General features: G+C 48.2%; 1 protein-coding gene across 3 annotated transcripts in view; it reads right to left on the bottom strand.

Moving 5' to 3' along the window:
• SMC6 (structural maintenance of chromosomes 6) overlaps positions 1-21,900 on the bottom strand; it is a 918,345-nt gene that overhangs the window by 353,904 nt on the left and 542,541 nt on the right. For all 3 annotated transcript variants that reach the window (XM_085610645.1, XM_085610644.1, XM_085610643.1), the window contains exon 20: positions 16,431-16,601. In XM_085610645.1, the coding sequence (XP_085466771.1) occupies positions 16,431-16,601 (171 nt within the window). The remainder of the gene's footprint in view (positions 1-16,430; positions 16,602-21,900) is intronic.

The raw sequence follows: 21,900 nt of genomic DNA, 5'->3' as shown, positions 1-21,900 counted from the left end.
GCAAATTCCTACTGGCGCTCCCGGAGGGAGAGTTGTTAAGAGGAGGCGATTTGAACACTATTCTCGATGACACTCTGGACCGAACGCCCCATAGAAAGCAACACCGTGCACATCCTATCCTTTAAGACTTTCTGGACACACTAGGCCTGGTAGATGCTTGGCGTTTCAAATCCACACAGGCGCGTCAATACACATACCACTCCGGCACACACAACAATCTCTCTAGAATCGATTACATGCTCATCTCAGCAGATGGTGTGGGAAATCTCTGGGAGGTAACCCACTTACCTAGGGGTATCTCAGATCACTCCCCTGTTTTCACTCAATATACTATATATTCCCCGACCCATCGACGCATATTCCCGATATATCCTGGCTATTTGTAGTGCCCCAAGATCTGGAAAGGATTACTTGCTACTATGAAACACTACTTTACTGAAAATGAACCCTCGGTATCCTCCCCACTGACTCTATGGGAAGCATATAAACCCGTTCTTCGATGACCGGCCATATCCCTGATTACAGGTCATAAAAGAGAGAAAGGGAATATAGTAGCAGCCCTAGAGCAAGAGGTGGGATAACTAGAGACAATACATTCCCAAGACCGGAGGGAGATAAACACACATAACCTGCGCGTCAGGCAACAAGAATACAAAGAGGATTGATGGGAAGATGCCAAAACCAGGCTTACAGCCACCCGCCACAGAGTATACGAGGTCGGGACAAGGCTGGTAAGCTACTGGCCTGGTTAGACAAACGCACACGAGCGGACAGATGGGTGAAGGAACTCAGACTAGACAATGAGGACACTACAACAGACCCGCAAGAAATAGTGCACACACTGGGGCTTTACTACAAACTAGTTTATTCCCCGGCGACCACAACAGAGTTGCAGGATGCAACAGCATTCCTTGGAGGTATACAATTACCAACACTTACACAGGATGAGGCCCAACTACTGGAAGCTGACTTAACAGTAGACAAATTAACACTAGCCGTCCGAAATATACAGTCGGGTAAAGCCCTAGGCCCCAATGGCATCCCCATTTAACTCTACAAGCGAGCAGCCACCACACTTGCCCCCCACCTATTGAAAATGTACGAGGCCAGTCTGGAAGTGGAGAACTCCCCAAGGACCAGCGAATAGCGACCATAGTAGCCATCTACAAACCTGGTAAACCGGCAAAGACGGTGCCTCCTACCACTCCATCTCGCGGAGGCCAAGATACTGGCCAAAACACTAGCTTATAGACTAAGCCCCATCTATCAAAGCTGTTACATCCGGACCAATCCCGATTCATGCCAGGAAGAAATACAGCGCTAAATCTCAGACGCCCACATAATGTCCTGTGCCACAAGCACACTATCCAATAGGAAGACGTGATATTGTCGCTTGACGCACGCATGGCCTCTGACTCAGTTGAATGGCCATTCCTCTTTGCAGTCCTTCAACATCTGGGGTTTGGGACAAAATTCTGCTCCTGGGTCCGACTGTGGAACACCAAAACGCTGGCACATGTAGTAGCTAACGGACACACCTCCAATGAATTTCACATGAGCCGTGAAACAAGGCAAGGTTGCCCCCTCTCACCGCTTCTCTTTGCCTTCATACTAGAGCCGTTAGTAGGCTGGATAAGAAAAGACCCAATTATCCGTGGGCTTCGGTGGACAGAGGGATTGGAAGACCACATATCCCTATATGCAGACGATATCCTATTATACATGGCATCCCCGAAACGTTCTCTGCATTGACTCCTAAACATATGCAAAGTATACGGCAAATACTCTGGCTACATCATCAATTGGGGTAAATCGGTACTCTATATCCTTAGCGCCCCCCACACCTCCAGCGCTCCCTAAAGGCTGTGAGGTCACTATAGTAACAAACAGTTTCAAGTATCTGGGGATTCACGTCACACCAGACCCGGACGACTTCATGAACAAAAATCTGATGGGACCCATGCAAAGACTATGCTGAGATGTCAAGCACTGGCAGTCACTGCCCCTCACCCTGCTGGGAAGGGAAGCCCTCTTTAAAATGATGGCGCTCCCCAGATTTCTCTATGCCCTCCACAACACTCCCTTCCTGGTTCCCGCGTCATATTTTAGAGCAATAGACTCAGAGGTGAACACTCTCCTTTGGGACGGCAAGCCCACTAGGATAGCCACGGCTAAACTGGTTAAATGCTGGTACGACGGTGGTATTGCTCTCCCAAAAGTCCAGACCTATTATTGGGCCTCTCAATTAGCTGTCATCAACCAATGGCTCCATTCGCTTCAAACCGACCCTGCTTATCGGCTAGATAGACATGCCCTTGGCACAAAGAGGTATAAATCGCAGTCTCTATAATGCCAAGCGGAAATCTGACCTCATGGGACCAACCGCAAATACCGTCCAATTGTGGTACGCAGTACTGAGACACCTAGGCTGGAAAGATAAATTAACACAACAGACCCCACTGTGGGAAACCGGCAAACTGGGTAAGAGCAAGGGCTTTAAAAAGTGGGACGCAATACAAATTTCACGGGTGGGAGACCTCTGGAAAACTGGGAAAGTCATTACCTTTGCCCAATTACAAGACCAATACGAGATGGAGCCCAAAGAAACGTTCCATTATCTGCAGGATAAGCACGCGCTGGAAGCAGTCATTCCGCCTGACACTGCTCTTCCGGAGGCCTCCCCACTGGAGGACAGGCTCCTCGTGGAATTCATAAATAAAGCCATATCCCTAACGTACCGCAAAATTGTTAATAATCAACCGGACCCTACACAAACAGTACAGGAAAATTGGCAAGCTAATGTGGGCGACCTGGACGACACTGACTGACAAGAAGCGCTTGAGTCCCCCAGTGAGGTAGCGGTATCCTCCCGGATGCGCCTAATGAACAAGTTACTTACCTTCGGTAACGATGTATCTGTAAGAAACATTAGTTAGTTAGATTCCTCACCTTAGAATATCCCCAGGCGTCAGACTGGATCCGGAAGATTTTTCGTCAGCAATACCCCTTGCGCGTCGCTAGGCGTCGTCTGCGGCTCCGCATCCGTCGTCGGCGTCGTGCGCCGGAATGACGTCGTCGGAGTACTTAGACGCCTCCCTCGCGCGCTGACGTCAGTTCTTGTACATAGCCTTCCGCGCCAGGAACGCAGAGCCATGCAAAGACCGACACTGGTGCCAAAAATAAAATCTAGGGGCCTGAAAAGGATAACCTTAACCCTAGATGTCAGTTCGCAGAACGGGGAGGATGGGTGGGTCGGTGAGGAATCTAACTAACTAATGTTTCTTACAGATACATCGTTACCGAAGGTAAGTAACTTGTTCATCTGAAAGAAACACGTTAGTTAGATTCCTCACCTTAGAATAGATACCCAAGCAATACCATCCCCGGTGGTGGGTCTGCGAACCAAGATCACACCAGAAAGTCCTGGAGGACAGAACGGCCAAAGAAGCCATCACTCCGGACTTGGCTGTCAAGGCAATAATGCCTGGCAAACGTGTGTAGCGAAGCCCACGTCGCCGCCTGACAGATGTCCTGCAAAGGGACTCCCCGTCCCAAAGCAGTAGTAGCCGCTGTGGCCCGAGTAGAATGGGCGCGCAGCCCAACAGGAGGGTCCTTTTTTGCCAAAGAGTAACAAATTTTGATGCACAAAACGACCCACCGAGAGATGGTCCGTTTGTGCACAGCTTTCCCCTTCTTAGCACCCACGTATCCAACGAAAAGTTGGTCGTCCACCCGGAACTGCTTTGTGCGGTCCAAATAAAAGGAGAGCGCACGTTTTGGGTCCAGACGGTGGAGCCTCTCTTCCTCTTTGGAAGGATGCGGAGGCGGAAAGAAGGTGGGCAAGGTGACAGACTGCCCAAGATGAAATGGAGTCACTACTTTCGGAAGAAAGGAGGGACGAGGCCGAAGGACAACCTTGTCCGGATGAACAGACAGAAAAGGAGGCTTTGAAGATAAAGCCTGGAGCTCACTCACCCGTCTAGCCGAGGTGATGGCTACCAGAAAAGCAGTCTTAAGAGTCAGAAGACGAAGAGGACAATTGTGGAGAGGCTCGAAGGGAGCGCACATCAGGAATGTCAAGACCAGATTCAAGTCCCACTGAGGCATTACAAAAGGGACAGGAGGGAACGTGTGAGTAATGCCTTTTAGAAAGCGTGTAACCACAGGGGACTTGAAAAGAGAAGGCTGATCAGGAAGCCGCAAGAAGGCAGAGATGGCAGCAAGATAACCTTTCAGGGTGCCCAGGGCAGAGCCCTGCCGGGCCAGAGAAAGAAGAAAGAGGAGAACATCAGAAAGAGGGCCGGAAAGGGGATCCACAGCCTTTGCTGTGCACCATGCCACAAATTTGTTCCACCGGCAGGCGTATACCGTCTTTGTGGAGGGACGCTTGGCTGCCAGAATGATATCACAGACTTCAGGAGGCAAGTCAAATGGCATCAACTGCCGCCGCTCAATCTCCACGCATGGAGGTGGAGGCTGGACAGGTTCGGGTGGAGGACCGTCCCCTGCTGCTGCGACAGAAGATCCTCCCGAAGGGGCAGACGTATCGGGGGATCGGTCAACATACTGAGTAGCTCGGGATACCAGTATCTTCGTGTCCAATCCGGAGCCACCAAGATGACTTGGGCCCGGTCGTGCCTGATCTTCTTCAGCACTCTGGGCAGAAGTGGTATAGGCGGAAAGGCGTATAACAGACCGCAACTCCACTCGTGACGAAAAGCGTCGCCGAGCGAGTGCCGCCTTGGAAATTCCAACACGCAGAACTGCTGACATTGCGCGTTCTCTTCGGTGGCGAATAGATCTAACCAAGGCTCTCCCCACTGCTGAAAGAGACCTTGCGCCACTTCGGAGTTCAGACGCCATTCGGGATCCATCATGCACCGGCGGCTGAGTTCGTCCGCTCTGGCGTTCAGAGAGCCCGCCAGATGTTGAACCACTAGGGTGACGCCCTGGTGTTCCAGCCACGTCCAGAGGCGCAGAGCCTCCTGACAAAGGGTCCACGACCCCACCCCGCCCTGTTTGTTGCAATACCACATAGCGGTGGTGTTGTCCGTGAACACCTGCACGACACTGCCCCTGACAGAGGGAAGGAAGGCTTTCAGTGCAAGCCGGATCGCTCTCAACTCCAACAGGTTGATGTGGAGACGAGACTCCGCCGGAGACCAGAGGCCTCTGATCTCCGCCTCTCCCATATGGCCACCCCATCCCAGGAGGGACGCATCCGTCACTACGACATGCTCCGGTTGGGGAAGGGAGAGGCTTCTGCCCATGACCCAATCGCGGTCCGTGAGCCACCACTGCAACTGCTGTGCAGTGCCCTCCGAGATCAAGACATGGTCGGACAGGTTGCCGTGATGCTGGGCCAACTGAAACTTCAGGTCCCACTGCAGAGCCCGCATGCGCCGCCTGGCGTGATGCACTAGTAGGATGCAGGAGGCCATCAGCCCCAGAAGCCGCAACACTAGCCTGACCGAAACCCAGGATAGAGGCCGAAAGATGGGAATCAGGGCCTGTATATCCCGGACCCGCTGTTCCGGTGGATAGACCCGGAACTGCGCCGAATCGAGAACCGCTCCGATGAAGAGGAGCTTCTGAGAGGGACTCAGGTGTGACTTCGGCACGTTGATGGAAAACCCCAGCAAATGCAGGAGATCCGCCGTAGTCTGGAGGTGAGAGACGACTGCCTGGGGCGAGCCCGCCTTCAACAACCAGTCGTCGAGATAGGGGAAGACTGGAACCCCTGATCTGCGCAGATGAGCTGCGACCACCGCCAAAACTTTCGTGAACACCCGAGGGGCACTGGTGAGGCCGAAGGGGAGCACGGTAAACTGAAAGTGCTCTTGGCCCACCGTGAACCGCAGGTAACGCCGGTGGGCCGGCAGGACGGGGATGTGGAAATATGCGTCCTGCAAGTCCAACGCTACCATCCAGTCTCCGGGGTCTAGGGCAGCTAGAACCTGAGCCAAAGTCAACATCTTGAACCTTTCCTTCCGGAGGAAGGCATTGACGTTCCGAAGGTCCAAGATAGGGCGTAGGCCCCCTTTGCCCTTCTTGGGAACCAGAAAGTAGTGGGAATAACAACCACGACCTACTTCTGGACTCGGAACGCGCTCGACGGCCCCCTTGGCCAAGAGGGCGGAAACTTCCTCGTGGAGAAGATGCAAATGATCCCCTGAGATACGGTGGTGCTGCGGTGGCATGGCTGGAGGGGTCGTCTCGAAGGGGAGGGAGTAGCCCCGTCGGACGATTTGCAGCACCCACCTGTCCGATGTGATGGACCGCCAGTGGAGCAGGTGATGGCGAACTCTGCCGCCCACTGGCGTGGAATGGGCCTGAAAGCTCGGACTAGGAAGGCTTTGAGGCGGATGCTGGCGGGGTGGATGTGGGCTGACCTCGTCGTCCTCCAGATCCGCCTCGGCGGAAACCACGTCCGCGACCGCGCGCAGGTTGGTTCTGCGGCTGGTGGCTAGGCGCACGTGAGGAGGCACCCCTTCCTTGGCCACGAAAGGGGCGAAAAGCGGAAGATTGCGACCGCGGGGCCAAGAGGCCCAAGGACTTGGCCGTAGCCCGGGAGTCCTTAAAGCGGTTCAGCGCACTGTCCGCCTTCTCGCCAAACAGGCGAGTGCCATCAAACGGCATGTCCATGAGAGTGCTCTGGACATCGCCGGAAAATGACGTGGACCGCAGCCAGGCGTGACGTCGAAGCGCCACTGTGGTGGAAATGGCCCTACCCAGCGAGTCCGTGGTGTCAAGCCCACAACGTATAGCATGTCGCGCGGCATCCCTCCCATCGGCCAGAGCCTGGGTAAGTCGTGTCTGGACCTCCTCCGGACACAGGGGCAGCGCGTCCTCCACCGCATCCCACAGAGAGTGGGAATAACGGTCCAAGAGACAAGCGGTGTTCAAAGACCGCAGGCCCAAACTAAGGGAAGAGAACAGTTTCTTGCCAAACTGCTCCAGTCTCTTGGAATCCCGGTCCGGCGGGGCGGTCGGGAAAGAGGATTGGGAGGTGGAGGCCTGGATAACCAGGCTCTCAGGGGTAGGGTGTTGGGACAGAAAACTGGGGTCGCCCGGAGCAGGGCGGTGGCGCCTGGCAACGTTCCTGTCCACAGGAGGAACTGTGGAGGGCTTGGACCAGGTGCCCTGTAGAACGTCAGTGAGGGCCTCATTGAATGGTAGCAGAGGCTCAGTGGAGCTTGCTGCAGACTGAAGCACCTCAGTGAGGACGTTCGTCCTCACAGCCACGGCAGGCAGCTCGAGCCCAAGGGCTGCGGCCGCCTTGCGCAGCACCACGGAGAAAGCAGCACCCTCCTCCGAAGCCACAGTCGGAGGAGAGATGAATCCAGTGTCTGGCGAGGTATCCAGACCACTGGCCTCCCCCAGTTCATCTGCCCAGTCCTGGGACAGTTGGGCCTGAGCGTCCATAGGATCCTCGGATCCCTCCCAGTAGTCCCCATCATCCGACTCCTGGTGTAGAGGAGAAAGTAACGGAGCCGGGCGGTAGACAAAATGTGTCTCTAGCGGCGTCGATCTCGGCCGGGCCCGGAGCGGGACTGAACTGGGGCACGACGTCGAGCGGAGTCGGCGTCGGCGTCGGGGGTGGAACCGGAGTCGACGCCAGTGGAGGAGGAGTGACAAGGTTGACCGGCGTCGACGGGGACTCGAGAACGGGTCCCTCGGGCGCTTGCGGCGTCGAGGCCGGAGCCGTCAACGGCGCCGGGGCCGGAGCCGCCGGCAGGCAAGGCAGCCCAGTCGGGTCCGCGGGGCCCGAAGGCGTGCCAGCGGGCGCCGACGGCGGAGCCAGGTTCCTCATGGCCGAGAGGAAGGCACTGACTTCCGCCGGCGTCGCGTTAGTCCCAGGGACCGGAGGGTATGGGGACGGACGCGGCGCCTGCGGCTCCGCCGGAGCCGCGGGGGTGGAACCACCCTGACCCTCGACCGAGTCGCGCGACCGGCGAGGGGAGTCCGAAGAGCGATGTCGCCTCTTGGACTTCTTGGAATGCTTCGACTTACCCGAAGACTTGGATCCCGACGACCGATGGTGACGTCGGCTGCGGCTCCGTGACCGATCCTTGGACCTCCTCCTGGACCGGGATCGAGAGGCGCGCGGAGCCGAGTGGCGAATCTCGAGAAGCTTACGGGACCGCTCCCGTCTAGCCTTCGAGGTCAGGGCCTTGCAGTCCGAACACGACTCCGCGTCGTGATCGAGGCCCAAGCAGTAAAGGCACCGGCGGTGATGGTCCGTAACCGACATCAATCGGCTACAGTCAGTACAGGCTTTAAACCCAGGCATCCTACCGGCACCGGTGTCGAGACTCGATCAAAAAGGATCAAAAAGTTAGTCAAAAATTGACTAAAGGGGTAGCTCTCCCGGATCTGCGCTTACTGGCGCGGAAAAAAGAAGAACTGACGTCAGCGCGCGAGGGCGGCGTCTAAGTACTCCGACGACGTCATTCCGGCGCACGACGCCGACGACGGACGCGGAGCCGCAGACAACGCCTAGCGACGCGCAAGGGGTATTGCTGACGAAAAATCTTCCAGATCCAGTCTGACGCCTGGGGATATTCTAAGGTGAGGAATCTAACTAACGTGTTTCTTTCAGATACTATTGTAAATGCTTTATAGGACTTGCTTCATGAGAGTGACATTATAAAAGATAGGAAAGGTCAACGACCAACTCGGCCTACGACAATGCGGCAACATTGGCACCTACTACCACACACTATGGGACTGCCCGGCAATTAAACCATACTGGGCATCAGTTATGAGCACAATCACCCAGGTTAGTGGAGCGCCTGTACCACCGGACCCTAAACGCTGCCTCCTCAATATCTGGGAGGCAACGGACCTGAACCACATGACCCAAGCCTGGGCCACACTAGGTATGGTAACGGCGAAACAAAAAATTGCTAGACTTTGGGGAGCACAAACTGCCCCAACACTGGGGGAATGGTGCAAGGACATGGCCATGGCGGCCAAAAAGCCACATATATTCACAGGGAGTGCCCCAAAAAATGGAATAGGATGTGGGGTAAATGGAATACATTCAGGGGAGGCATCTGTACCCCACCAGTTATAGAACCCCTATCCGGCGAGTATGACTAAACTGGTATACTATGCATTCGCTAGCAGACCTTTGCTATATGTACGAGTTACTTACCTTCGGTAACGATGTATCTAGTAGAGACGATTCTAGCCGCAGATTCCTTCACGTAGAATTATCGCCAGGCGTGAGACTGGACCCGGAAAACCTTTTTGCCCAGCATCCCTGCGCGCCAGGGGGACGGCATCACGCGACTCCGCCCAGGCGTCGTCCGCGCACGTGATGTCAGCGAGGTCACAAGTCCCATCCCGGCGCGCCTACGTTAGTTTTCTTTGGAGAACTTTTCCGCGCCACAACGCGGAGCCAGCAGACAAAACTGTGAGAGTATAGGAAGAGTGTGTGACAGAGCAGAAAAAGGAATGGTGAGGGACAACACCATAAAGAGCAGTGCTCGGCACTGCCGTATCCAAAGGCAGGGAAAGAATAAAGAACAGAGCAGCAACCCTGCCAGTACAGAGACAGCCCCCCCTGGAGACAAGGGACATATGTAAAAATGTAACGATAACATGCAACAGGATTACAACCCCAACCAAAGACAAGGAAGGGGAATCAGTCGGGGCCACACAGGGAACGACAAAACTCCAAGACATCCCCATCACAGAGTGTGACAACCACCATCAGAAACAAGGGCAGAGGCACAGCCAAAAGACCCCAACCTCCAGGAGCGCAAAGAGCCAGAAGTACCGACAAAGCTATACTCTCATGTGACAATGGGGAGGAAAAGGGACAGCCTGACAGAAAGAGGGAAAGAATGTACTCATAGACGACACAGCCACCTACAGGGAAGCGAGTGCAAAAGACCAAATAACAAGCCCTCGTAGAACGGGGAGGAAGGGCGGGCCGTGAAGGAATCTGCGGCTAGAATCGTCTCTACCAGAGACATCGTTACCGAAGGTAAGTAACTCGTACATCTGATAGAGACTACTAGCCGCAGATTCCTTGACGTAGAATAGATACCATAGCCATACCCAAGGGGAAGGAGGGTCTGCGAGAGGACCCCACCCACCTGAGCACAACAGAAGGACGCACGGAGGCAGAGTCCGAAAACAGGACAAGAAGCCCCGACCCCCAGGCAAAGGGAAACCCCCGCCAGCAGGAGGCCACCAACCCCAAGGGGGTGCGGGAAAAGAAGAGAAGAAGAAGATGGTGTGTCCTCACTCAGCAGAGGAAACAGGGCAAGGCGCAAAGAGGCCAATCACCCCACGCCCATGTGAGGCAACAAAACCTCCGCCCCAGGCCAAAGCAAGGAAAGGAAAGGAGCACCAAAGGAGAACAGCAACCTAGAGAAGAGGCAGAGCAAAGGCAATCCCAGACAGGACGGCGTCGGCAGCCAGACGCAGGCGGAAGCCGAAAAGGGCAACTCAAGGTCACCCAGGAAGAATTGGCCAACGCCCCGCAGGGGCAAACTGCACCCGCAAGAGAGTCCAGAAGTCAGGGACCACCCCCCCACACAGGGAGAGGAGGTAGAACCGAGTGCAAGGCCCACTGGCAGCAGCGGGGAAGGCAGGATGACAGACCCACTAAAGCCCCAAGAAGGCACAACGGTGCAGAAAGAACAAGAGGGCGGCACTGGAAAGCTCCGTCAGACGCCAGGGACACCACAGAGCGAAACACGCAAAGCAAAAAGGCGAAGAAGAGGGTTGCATCCGCAACATACCAGAACGCCACGAAGAACAGAAGCCCGCAGGCGACCACAACTCCACAGCACATACCAGGGCTATATAACAGCCAACCCTGCCCCACATAGGGCATGTCATATCCCAAGACATGGGAACCTCTTAGGAGGAAACCTCCGCAGCAGAGGACAACAAAAAAATGCAGAACTCTTTGCAGTGTTGCAAGTAAACTCACAAATGCACTGATGGCCTCTGAAGAAAGAGTTAGAGACTCTGAAACGCGTCAGGCTGAGGGTTTCCAAGACGGGATCAGAAGCTGCCTGTTTCTTTGAAATAAAGATGTTCTTTAACCTGCAGTGGTGTGCGGCCTCAATTGCTGAAGCAATGTGGAACATATATATATATACATATATATATATACATACATATATATATTGTGTTTTATACGATATACGACTAATAATATATAGTTCACTTTTTTTTAGTTCACTGAGTCAGTCTGTGTTTTTGTGTCTGTATGGTATATAATAGAAACTATATATCATTGATTGGTTTTTCCTAGTTATCAGGACAAATATAGGTATTAAAGAAATTCTACCTTGCTCGACAGAACCAACCACTAATACATACTGCCATATACTAAGCCAGCCTCACACAAATACTAAACACATTGCATTTAAGTTAAGCACAGGTTTATTTAGTTGCTTTTTGTGATTCACCCTGGCAAGGACTGTTTTCATTGAGTGGGACTCGCCCCCGCCAAACTAATAACCCAATATCTTACAGCGTGGATGAAGAAAGGAAGAGAGAGGGGATGCAGAGAGAAGCAGAGGGATAGAGAGAGAAAGAGGGAGAACAAGAGCAAGCAGAAGAGAGGGCGACCGAGAGTCAACCAGAGAGAGGGAGACAGCAAGAGATGAGGAAGAGAGAATGTGACCACTAAGAAGCTAGAACCCTGTTTAACAAATATCAAGGAAAAAAAGCTGGGAGCTTTAGAGAATAATGAACGTGTTTATGTAAGTTAGCGCACACCAACTGTGTGATAAACAGATAACAATTTATACAATTAGAGGCATGAAGCGTGCAACTCAGACGAGGAAGCCCGACTCGCAAAATGACATGTGAAATGCTGGTGAACTGTCACCAGTGTACTGAGTGCACAGCTGAAAATCTAAAGAGAACTGATATGTCAAATTCATAATCTCATAATGAAAAGGAACAGCATAAGCATTAACTCAAAAGAGCAAAAATCTATTAGACAATAAACCGAAGGTTTTTGAAACAAACAATTTTTATAATCCGGTCAAAAAGAACAAAAGAATTGCACATTGCATCAATGTTAAAATAACATTGAAAATAGGAATACATTCAATTATGAAAACTACACAAGTAGCAATAAAGTTAGACGTCAATTCATGAAGGAGTGCCCAATGCATTTCGGGATGAAGAACATCCCTTCTTCAGGGGCAGCTGTGGAAAAAAGAAATTTCATTGTGACAAATAACAATGTGAAAATATCTTGGTCAAAATTGCAAACACCGGTACAAGATGCATCGTGGGTGGGACAACAGAGAGGAACAGCTGGTCTGTATCAAACCAAGACAATTCAACATGCACAGTGCATAGAAATGAAAAGGAATGGAAACACACATTAAGCGTATGTGTAAAAAACGAGCACACACAAACTGATAGAAAGTGCATAAGTGGTTACATCAGTGCAAAAAGTGACAACAATGACAAAGAGGGTGTTGTGTAAAAATACGCGTGAAAGATATCTAACGTGCGATAATAATGGTCAAGCATGCATAAATTCTGAAAAACACAGAAAAATGACTCCCAAAAAACTCAATAGACTCTTACTGCAAATGAAGAGACGAAGGAAACACTTCCTTTAAACATGAAGTCCGCAGTGTCAGTCAGGTAAATAAGAAGCTTCAAAGTTAAAACTCTAGAACACAGAAAGCGCACGGTTGACACCCAGAAAGGGGAGGCAAGGAGGCTACAGAAAATGAAATGGAGAGTATTGAAAAGGACTTACTGAGAAAAATGTCCAAAGGTTGCTGGTCAGGAAATTGTAGGACACTGTGAACCAGCGTGGCGAAGATGCCACTACTCTAAAAAAAGTAACAAAAATGTGTAAAGAAATGCGGGAGAAATGAAATAAAATGGACGTGTTTGCCAAAGGCTGCATGCTGAGGAGAAACGGTAAAAGTACCTGAACAGAAGTAACCCACGTACTTCAAGCGTGGAAGACGCTGGAGCGGAGAAAAAAAGAAAAAACACAAACAGTTGCCAGCGTGTTTGAGAAAAAAACGGACGAAAATAGTTGAAGAAACAGGGAGAGACTTACCAACGAGGCGTTTAAGGAAGACAGGGTAACTGTGACTACTGCGAGCCAGAACGGGGAAAAGCAACCACTAACGTGTATGCTGGTGAATAAAAGCGACACGCACGGAATAACGTGATCCCCCTAAGTGAACATGGAGAACGAAAGAGGACTACGTAAAAAGGAAGCACCAACTTGCACACGAACCCAGGGTTGTACTCACAATGTAGTGAGAAAAGCTGGTGAAGGAATTGAAAACAAATATAAAACAGAGAGAACTGTGTAAAAGTGCAACACCATTTTACCCATGGAACCCAAATGAACGCTGTGCTCAGAAGTTTGTAAGAAAGTAATAAAACGTGAAAAAAGCTTGTAATCAAATGTAGCCAAAAGAAAAGCATAAATGAAAACAATGTGGTGATACTGATGGCATTAAAACATTTATGAAGGGAAGAAAATCGGAGACAGACTGTGTGGGAGCAAGGTCAGGCTGGTAGAAAAACAGGAATACGCCTGGAGGGAGACTGGAGAAAAATGTGGAGGACAGTGGAAATCGATTAAGGACGGAACGTGAGGGACATTGTTATGAAAAGTGAAAACAGCAGGATACTGCTACTAGTGACAGAGGGACCTATGCGAAAGTAAAGAAACAGGACAGGCTGTAACAACGAAAATAGACAAAAGGTCAAACTGGTGAAAAGAAACGCACTGGAAGGAGACTCAAAATGTATAATTGGAAGAGATGATGGAAAGGACAATGGAAATCTGTAGAAATCTACGAACGTGAGCAGTGTGAGGAAAGCGGACAAGAATCAAAAAAACGCGTGAGGCAACAGCAGACGTGAAAACGAGGGAAATGTATAATGGTGAAAGTGACGTGACTGATAAAAAGAAAAAGACGTGACTGATCAAAAGAAAGAAATTGTTGAATTGCTCAGACTGAAACGGACGTACAATCTGAAGGGAATGGAGGAGGGATGTGACGAACTGGCGGACTTTGGCGTTACAAAAAACATTGCCATTCTAATTTGTCATTGAGCCCATGGGGTAACAAAGTTTGCAAGAACTTGGTCCACCAAACTTCTCTCTGCGCTAATAGCCTCTCAATGTTGACTTGCGTTTTACAAGGCATGATTTCAAGAATGGTGTATCTCAATTGTGCAATGGTGTGATGGTGTTCTAACCAATGTGTGGCTAAATGAGATTTGAGGCTTTTAGTGCGAATTGAACTTTTATATTCAGAGATCCTGACTTTCACTTTGCGCGAGGTTTTACCGACATACAATAGGCCACAGGGGCATTTGATGGTGTAAATGACATTAGTACTGTCACAAGTGCCGGTGTATCTGAGGTTGATGGTTTTACCTGAACGTGGGTGGTGGATAAAATTACCAGTGATGACATTGTGACAATTAACACAATTGTGACTAAGAGAATAGCCCTAATCACTTACACCCTTCCCTGGAATATGACCTTCTTTCCGATTACTTTCATTAACAGACCCTCCTTTCTATAAAAGCCCTCTGTCTTCGACTGATCCCTACGGTGGTCTGTTTATTCTCATCAACTGGCATCTTTACCCCAACTGCTCCCCCTTTAGTGTCCGACTTTCACATACTCAGTTCCCTCTAAATCCCCACCTCCTGACTATTGGAAATGGCGGACATCAATTCAAGCGTTCCTTTCATCGTACTCTTGTTACAGTAAATGTTCATAGTACAATGGGTATGCACAGACACGAGTCCCTTGCTAGCTGCTAGGACTCCAGCTATACATCGCAGATGAATCCTAAGTGGGCCGAAGCAGGTCTTGTGTTGCCTTGTAGAGTGGATCTGGCATGGCAGTTTGGGCTGGATTTTTACTGTTGGATAAGGACCAAGACTGATTTGCATATGATTATTCGGTCTAGTAGGGCACAGTGGGCAAAAAAGACTGTCTAGAAGGGCACAGTGGGCAAACAATGATGACTTGGAACATGATCCTGAGGGATTACCAGTAGCTGCGCTTAAATGAAGAAACCCGTTGATCGCTTTATTGCTGTAGCAGTTTCTTTTTTTGTGACCACTTTAAAACCTGACCGTTCCTGCTGCCAACACCAAACGGTACCATGCCATACACTTCTTATAATGCCCAAAGGTGCCTTCTTTACTCTCAGCTGTTGCCTCAACAGCATGAGCAACAGTGAAGCGTATTTGCCGACTAGAGCTCAGCATCTGCTGGGAGATGGGGGAGCCACTGCAACCCAGATCAAGGAGGAGCAGGTTGCTGCCTGTAGTCCAGTTGGGGTGAGTGGGTGTGCGGGTGCACACAACACCACTGCATGTGGGGTTGGGCTGCTCCTACCAGAGGTCAGACAGTGACCGAGCTTTCTACACAACCACTGTTTGCAGCTCAGCAGAGTTAAGTGTGAACAGCAGGTCTGCGTGGGCGAGTGCACTTTATGGAGCTTAGTACAAGTGAACACAGAATTACTCTAATGTGCACAGACCCAAAGGCACCCAGTCCCTTCTATTGGGCAAGTGCAATTGTCTGACGTGGGTACAGGCAACCACATGGGAAGCCACCACATGCAAATCAATGCACAGCTGCAGCATATCCTCAACAAGAAGAGCCACGGCTGGGTGCCAGTGACCTTCAAACTCAGAGGGCAACATGCTTCCCCATCTCATTCAGCCACATTCGCCAGAAATACAATTTTATTTTTTATCTGCAGTGCCCAGAGCTACAATTAAAATCAATAAGCTACACATGGCATGTAGAGCACAATTGCAAAATTACTTTTGGCTATTTTTTTTTTTTTTTTTTTTTTTAGAGAATGAGGTACAATCTTACTATGTCATTGATGGCAGACTATTAATGCGTTCCTTGCTGGTACTAACCGTACTGATATTTGTGCGCCCAAATGTGTATTATTGGAATAAAAAACAATTAATCGCGTAGCTACCCACAGTTTTAAAATTCCAATTAATTAAAAATGATAGATGAAAACGTTTGTCTGGTTACTTACCATATTTACACGTTTCTTCAAATGTCCTTGGGGGGGTCCATTTAAAAACTGACCGTTTCTATAACAGTAAAGTCATGAGATTGCAGATTTCTCTCCAAAATCCGGAAGTAATAATGAGCAAATCGTTAAACTCAAAGAAGGGTTCTTTTCTTTTGAATATTTACTCGAAAAATTATTTTTAGAAGGGTCTTGGACAGGTCTAAGGATACTGCAGGAAAACTGATGGTGGCTTTGTAAATTCCTTGCCAGTGCAGGCAGCACATACGTTCTAAGTACAATGTTCAATAATGTGACAAGGAGAAGACAAACAAATTGCTTATACACACTGCTTAAGACTAACCACTCCGCATTAATTTGACAAAGCGATATGTTGCTTACCTTCACTGGATCCGCTTCTTCGTTTACTAAGTTGATTTTACCTTTAATGTCTTCGTACTTTTGCTCAGACTCTGCTAGAGCTCGTTTCAAGCCCTGCATTTTTTCATTTGCCCGCTCCATTTCAGCCCTAACAAATTCCATCTTGTTCTTGTTATCTTGTGCTTCTTCCTCCTGTCGACATTTAAAATTTGAGAAATCAAAGTCATTGCGTTGGATAGGCTAGTTAATTCAATATTAGCGCCAAAGCTTGATGACTGCACAGTGAGACACCAAGCTTGATGACTGCACACTGAGATGCCATTCTGTGGATCCCGATTATACTATAGCTAGAGCCACTAGAATTATGCATCAGCATAGGACCAAATATTGCAACAGGGGTAATGTAGCATGAAAATTGAAATTATGCAGCGCGTTATATGACAGTATTAATTCAGCTATTTCTCACACATGGATAGAAAAACGATCCCATAGTATATAAAATAATAAGTTTCATGATAAAATAACAGTTTACAAATTCATCAGATGTTACTGCAAATGTTATTCACAAGCAAATAATTATTTGGTCATGCAATGGAAAGGAAGATCACTTTATTAAAGCATTCGCTTATAAATGCTATAGTAAAATAATTTGGGTGAAAATATGTTTCATGCGGGAGAAAAGCATCACTTGTGAATTTCATGTAAAAAGACGTGTGCCTCTTATTCTATGTATTCCAGTCATATTTTTGAACTGACCCTCAATTTTCTTTTCATGCTGTTCACACTAAGAGACTATATGAGGTGTTTTTTTCAAATAATCTACATTCTTAAATAACTATATATTTTTTAATACAGATAGCAAAAAAGTATAGTCCGGTATTACAATCACCAAGTTTGAGAAAAATAAAACTTCTCCAGATATCTACCCCAAAATTGATATGAAATTAAAGAAAATGCACAATCCTAACATGCGTACCATGTTTGTATATTGACATCTTAGGAATCTGGTGACATTTATAGACCAGTCGGCATTCAGTCTTGTGATTCATAATGTTACCAGACCTCTAAATGGTAATACTGGACCATATACCACAGTTACCAGCTATGTATTCCGTGCAGAAGTCAAAATCTCTGTTCTTACTTCAGTACAGTGTTTGTGCAACGCCCTTCATTATATGGGTATGTAAGTTGGGCATGTGACAAGCCCCTAGCAAACTAGACTACGGTCTTCTAAAAATGTGCCTCTAGTTTGAATCAGGAAAAATGGCAGCAGTGGAAGCCCTGATAGACTCTCCAAAACTAAGTGCAGAACCGGGAATGTCCGCTCATAAAACACCAACAATTTAACCTCCTCCCCACCAGTACAAATTTAACAGAACAGCATACAGACTAAAAGAACAAGTTACGTACCTTCAGTCACGCTTTATATGGAAGAGACTCTACCTAACCGCAGATTCCGCACTTTAGAATAACCCCCAAGCATCAGACTGGATAGGGAAATTCTTGAATAATACCTCTGAGCGCCAGAAGGTGGTGTCGATCGGCTTGGTTGTTGCATCATCTGAGTCAGGAGTGACGTCACATTGCCTATATCGGTGCCAACCTGATACGCTGATATCAGTTTCTTATTATTATAACTTTATAGTCGGTGCTCCCTTAAACATATCCAAAGCTTGGAAAGGTACTTAATGCGAGAGAGACCAAGGGCGGCAGGAGAACGCCCACTACCACGCGGCGCGATACTCTCTCACATTAAGTACCTTTCCAAGCTTTGGATATGTCTTAGGGAGCACCGACTATAAAGTTATAATACACTATTGTGGCTATCATACCACATGTGCTCCGAATTCTGTTGCACATCTCCATGACAGTACGACCTCAACATAATCTCCTACGCCGACGACACTCAGCTGATCCTATCCCTCACCAAGGACCCCATCACCGCCAGAGCCAACCTCCACGAAGGAATGAAGGCCGTCGCCGACTGGATGAGGGCCAGCTGCCTGAAGCTGAACTCGGACAAGACGGAGGGTCCTCATCCTCGGCTCCAACCCTTCAGCCTGGAACGACTCCTGGTGGCCGGCGGCACTGGGGACAGCCCCGACACCCACAGACCACGCACGCAACCTGGGAATCATCCTAGACTCAACGCTCTCAATTACCAAGCAAGTCAACGCCGTCTCCTCCTCCTGCTTCAACACCCTCCGCATGCTCTGCAAAATCTAAAAATGGATCCCAACAGATACAGGACAGTCACCCAGGCCCTCGTCAGCAGCAGACTCGACTACGGAAACGCCCTCTACGCGGGAGCCCCGGCCAAGCTCATCAAACAACTACAACGCATCCAAAACGCCCCGGCGAGACTGATCCTCGACATACCATGACACGGCCACATCACCCCCCACCTGAGAAACCTGCACTGGCTCCCCGTCAACAAGAGGATATCCTTCAAGCTCCTCATCCACGCACACAAGGCACTCCACAAGACAGTCCCTGCCTACCTCAACAGTCGTCTCTCCTTCTACATCCCCAACCACTAGCTACGCTCCGCCGACCTCTCACTAGCCACCGTTCTGCACATTCGAAGAACTTCCACCGGCGGGAGATCCTTCTCCCACCTCGCCGCCAAAACATGGAACACCCTACCACTGAGCCTACGACAGACCCAAGACCTGCTGACCTTCAGGAGAACACTCAACCTAGCTGTTCGATCAGTAGCAGCCCCCCCCCCAGCACCTTGAGACCCTTGCGGGTATGTAATGCGCTTTACAAATGTTTGATTGATTGATTGATTGATAAAACACCAACAATTTAACCTCCTCCCCACCAGTACAAATTTAACAAAACAGCATACAGACTAAAAGAACAAGTTACGTACCTTCAATAACGCTTTATATGGAAGAGACTCTACCTAACCGCAGATTCCTCACCTTAGAATAACCCCCCAAGCATCAGATTGGATAGGTAAATTCTTGATCAATACCTCTGAGCGCCAGAAGGTGGTGTCGATCGGCTTGGTTTCTGCATCATCTGAGTCAGGAGTGACGTCACAGTGCCTATATAGGTGCCAACCTGATATGCTTATATCAGTTTCTTATTATTATAACTTTATAGTCGGTGCTCCCTAAGACATATCCAAAGCTTGGAAAGGTACTTAATGTGAGAGAGACCAAGGGCGGCAGGAGAACGCCATCTACCACGCGGCACGATACTCTCTCACATTAAGTACCTTTCCAAGCTTTGGATATGTCTTAGGGAGCACCGACTATAAAGTTATAATACACTATTGTGGCTATCATACCACATGTGCTCCGAATTCTGCTGCACATCTCCAGGACACACCAAGAATACGGATGGATATTTAACCTTTTATCCTCTTTTTCCAATTGGATTATCTACCTGCTCAAACAAATGAGTCCGACATATGGGTGAGACTATCACCTCTGCCGAACTATATTTATGCCCAAGGTTACCATTAAGTCCTTAAGGTTCTAAATATATTCAACATTTGCCCTGAAGAAGTCCTGTGTCTAAGGACGAAACGCGTTGGCTGTTTGTCTTGTAAAAAAAGAATGAATAAAGAAAAAAGAAAACTTGATCTATGTCCAACTGCTCCGTGGCTTTGGAAAAAAAAACACCATTCATATGAATTTGAAAATTTTTGCAAAGTGGTGCAGCTCTGATTTAGCTCTTTCAGCTACAGAAGATCTATACTGGGTGGGAGGGCAAGAGGGCACTGAATACAGAGTTTTAACAGATCGACAAACCTAATACTCCTCGTTCAACTGGGGGTGATATGAATCACTGGTGCAATACATTCTTGCACGTTTTGCAGAACCATCAAATGCTGAGGGATTAGAAAGAACATGTAGAAGGTGGAGGCATCAACCCCTGAAAGGGCATCTCAAAATCGTCTTATCCAAGTGTAGTTTCGGCGCCTTGCAAGATAGCACTAACGCGCGGAGCTCTGGTCCGAGCGGGGAGCTTGGGGAGCTTCTTCGTACACAGGACTTCATGGACACAGTGCCCAGTCTTCACTTCAACAATTCCCGCTTCCGGGCCATTTGATTTCACAGAATTATTATCATTTAAAACAAAAGTCTCCCAATTACATACTATTGCTCCACTTATCATATCATATTTTATCTCCTCTCTTTCCCTCTGCTCCTGTCTCTGCTATTAATTTTCCAGAACAGTCTCTTTGGCATAATCGTAACATCCAAATTAACAATCGTCCTTTATTATGGAAAACGTGAAGAGACAAAGGCAGGCATTTAGTATCTCAACTCTTTGAAAATGACAAGATCCTATCCTTTTCTCAACTTCAAGATAAATTCTCCTTACACCTTCTTCGTCTCTGAAACAATATGACCTTCTCTACTTATCTTTAACATGTCTACGTTGTTGCAGCCAACTAATCATAGTCCCACCTCCACTAAATTACTTTCATTATTATCTACTAATCCTAAGGCCTACTCTTTTTATAAACTCCTTTCCTCCGCGACAGACAGACCCAAATCCAAGAATGAACTAGCATGGGAATTGGATTTATCGAAATGTTGGCCTATTAGTTAGTGGGAAAATGTTTGGTCTGAAATTCACAAATCCACTAGGGCCCCAAATTCTTTACAGACTCTTTACTTCATTTGTCACTATTTATTAATTACTCCTGAAAATTTGAATTGTTTTTCAAAGGATACTGATTTATCCTGTTGGACCAATATGGAAGCTAATGCAGATGTGAAACACATGCTATTTGAAAGACCTCCTATTAATCGATTCTGGACACTGGTATGGTGTCAAATTACCAAGATTTTTAAAGTCAATAAACTCCTTTAGTCTCTAATATTTTTCTGGTTAGTATTGCCCCAGAATGGTGTACATTAGCCCAACCCAACAATTGATTGACTTATTAATAATTGTAGCTTTCCACCTAAAAGCATCCAATTAGAAACATGCTCATGATGTCACCTTTCAGTCGTGGTGGTACGATGTATATTTCAATCACAGACTGGGCACTAATTTTGTTTGCCCAATGTCCTTTGTTATAAAGAGAGATGTATTGTGGATTTCAGTTACTAATCTTCTATCAAGGTCTAATTACTTCTGAAGTACGAAAACCGCCATAAAATTACTGTCTCTGTTCTTTCCTTATAGAGCATCTTATATTACATACTGTTTAATTGTTTACGATATGTCTACAGTTATTACATATTGTATATTTTCTGTATAGCTTTGTATATTGCACTGATTGAATTCCTCCCTCCCCTCTTTTCTCCGCCTTGAAATTTCAATGCTGTTTTATCACACAATATTACTATTTCCAAAGCAGTTATGATACACTAGTCTCAATACCATTAAGAATCTGAGTAATCATTTATTTTTATCATTTACTACTCTTTAATACTATATTAAACTTAAGCTTAAAATAAAAATCCTGGTATCCTCATCTCGTTTACCTTGGAATGTTCATTCAACTATGATTCAGAAT

Source organism: Triturus cristatus, chromosome 6 (assembly GCF_964204655.1).
Source record: "Triturus cristatus chromosome 6, aTriCri1.1, whole genome shotgun sequence".
Classification (NCBI taxonomy): Eukaryota; Metazoa; Chordata; class Amphibia; order Caudata; family Salamandridae; genus Triturus; species Triturus cristatus.
Note: the sequence above shows the minus strand (reverse complement) of the source record. Positions and strands in the feature narration are given on the sequence as shown.